At 57.9% G+C, this 2,500-nt stretch overlaps 1 protein-coding gene across 1 annotated transcript in view; it reads right to left on the reverse strand.

The window, feature by feature from the left end:
- The window catches only part of PTSG_10500 (leucine rich repeat containing protein 58), a 3,924-nt gene that overhangs the window by 1,387 nt on the left and 37 nt on the right, over positions 1 to 2,500 (reverse strand). The window contains exons 1-2 of the mRNA XM_004988824.1: positions 697 to 2,500; positions 230 to 371 (exon numbers count right to left, since the gene is read on the reverse strand). The exon at positions 697 to 2,500 is cut by the window's right edge and continues 37 nt beyond it. Of these exons, the coding sequence (XP_004988881.1) occupies positions 230 to 371; positions 697 to 2,273 (1,719 nt within the window). The 5' untranslated portion in view covers positions 2,274 to 2,500. The remainder of the gene's footprint in view (positions 1 to 229; positions 372 to 696) is intronic.

Below are 2,500 nucleotides of genomic sequence, written 5' to 3' on the forward strand. Positions count from 1 at the left end.
GTGTGCGTGTGCGTGTGTGTGTGCACAGGGCGGTGTGAGAGGGATGCGCGGACGAGGGAAGAGGAATGCGCAGAAGACGCGCAGACAAGCGGGGAGGGAAACAAACGAAGCAGCAGACAGAGACATCAACACACATCAACACATCAACACACACACACATCAACATACACACACACACACATACACACACACACACACAAAAAAGCAGTCTCTGTGGCTGTGGTCCCACCTGGAGCGCCGTGCACTGTTCGAGGGAGAGGGGCAGGTCTCTGAGCTGGTTGACGCGGCAGTCAAGCTTGACCAGCCGCTGCAGCTTGCCAATGCCTGCAGGCAACGACCGCAGCCGGTTGTGGCTCACGTCCAGGTGGTTGCTACAGGTGGGGAGTTGTGGTGGTGGTCGTGGTGGTGAGTTGAAGATGAGTGGCGAGGCATGCGAGGTGAGGTGGGAACAGAAGAGGGCAAAACAGGAACGGTTTGAAGCGAGGTGAAGTATTGTAGGCATTACGGTTGAAGAATGAGTAGACGAACGAAGCAATCGCCACACACCCACACACCCACACACCCACACAGACACACAGACACACAGACACACCCACACCCACACACACACACACACACACCCACACCCACACACACACACACACACACACACACACACAGAGACGCACACACAATCAACCCAAGGCAGCGGCTTACAGGCAAGGGAGCGAGCAGATGGCATCGGGGAGGTCTGTGAGCTGGTTGTTGGAGAGGTTTGCAAAATGGAGAAAGGCAAACTTTGAGATGGCAGCGGGAACATGCCCCAGGCTGCGCGCCTCCAAATCCAGCGACGTTACCGATGCGCACGCTGTTGCTGGCGGCAGACCAGCCAGTGCCAGCGCATGCTGTGTTTCCTCATCGTTCATGGAGCCATCGCCACCACGCCGGGCGCTCTCACGCGCGCTGTCCGGCGTCCCTTCATCCCCATCATCACCATCACCACCATCATCACCGCTGCTTGTGGTTGTTGCATCTTCGGCTGCATCCCCCACACCATGACCGCCGTCGCCATCGTCGTCATCATTGCCATGCTGCTGCTGTTGTAGCTGCTGCTGTTGTAGCTGCTGCTGTTGTTGTAGCTGCTGCTGTTGTTGTAGCTGCTGCTGTTGTGGCTGCTGCTGTTGCTGCTGCTGTTGTGGCTGCTGCTGTTGCTGCTGCTGTTGCTGCTTCTGCTGCTGCTGCTGCTGCTGTTGTGGCTGCTGCTGCTGCTGTTGCTGTTCGTGGTGGTGGTGGTGGTGGTGGCTGTCGGTCGTAGCACTGTTGCCAGCAATATCGCCAGCATCAGCAACAGCTGTGGCCAGGGCGGTGGTTTCGTGAGCCAATGGGACGTTCCCAAGGTCATTGTTCACCTCGTGGACGTCGTGCGACTGGTGGTCCATCGCCTGATGCGCATCTTCATTGTCGCCGCCACTGCTGATGTTGGGAACATGGATGGCGCTGTGGGCAGCGTGAGATGTGGTTGAAGCAGAAGCCGTGGTGTGGTGTTCGACAGGCATTGCCGGGTGTGTCGCAGGACCGGCCTGTGCTGGGTGTTGTTCAACAGCACCACGAACAGCAGGTGCTTCGGCAACAAGCACGGGGTGTTCCCTATGATGGGTGGGGCCGGTGTCTCTAATGCTAACACCGTCTTCACAGGCAACGTCCATTACATCTGCGTTTTGATGTTCACCAACAACACCATCACCACCACCAGCATCAGCGCGCTCAACACCGGCCACATGAATTTGTCCAACGTCATCGCCAACGTCTTCCATATCCATCACAGTTACATCAACCATGGTGACATCATCAGCATCCTCAGCATCACTGTCATCGTCGCCCTCTTCCTCCTCATCTCGAAGCGTCTGCCACATTTCCGCCTCGTCCTCCACCTCTTCCTCTTCAGCAATCCGCATCTGCCTCATTGCCGCCTCCTCCTGCTCCACGGTGACAGACGCCGCCGCGGTTGTTGTTGCCGTTGTCCCGCTTGCGTCCTGTGGGTGTGACACCGCGGCACGTTCCGAGTCGTCAGTGTCGCTCGCATGGCTCATGTTGGGGGTGTTGCTGTTCACCTGCGTCGCTCGCGGCACGTCTTGCTGTAGCTGTTGTAGCTGCTGTAGCTGTGGTAGCTGCTGCAGCTGTTGTTGGGGGTGGTCCACGGGCCCGATGAGCATGGTGTGGCGCAATAGCTGCCGAAGTTGCGACCTTGCCCGCTGTCTTTGTTCATCCGGTGACAGCGAGAAGAAGGGGTCCATCCTTCCTCAACAACAACTGCTGGCGGGAAATGGGAGGTGTTTGATGATGTGAGGGGTGTGCACCTTTTGTTTTGTCTCCCTCTCCTGGCTGCTGGCCCGTGTCCTCCCTTCTCCAATGCCTGCTGTGCTGATGCCGTGGCGTGTGTGGGTGGCTGGGGATGATGCAGGGTGACGGCACGGCGGAAGCGTTGTTGTGTGTGCGGCGTTGTGGCGTTGCCTTTCTTCTT

This window comes from Salpingoeca rosetta, assembly GCF_000188695.1.
Source record: "Salpingoeca rosetta unplaced genomic scaffold supercont1.33, whole genome shotgun sequence".
Taxonomy (NCBI): Eukaryota; class Choanoflagellata; order Craspedida; family Salpingoecidae; genus Salpingoeca; species Salpingoeca rosetta.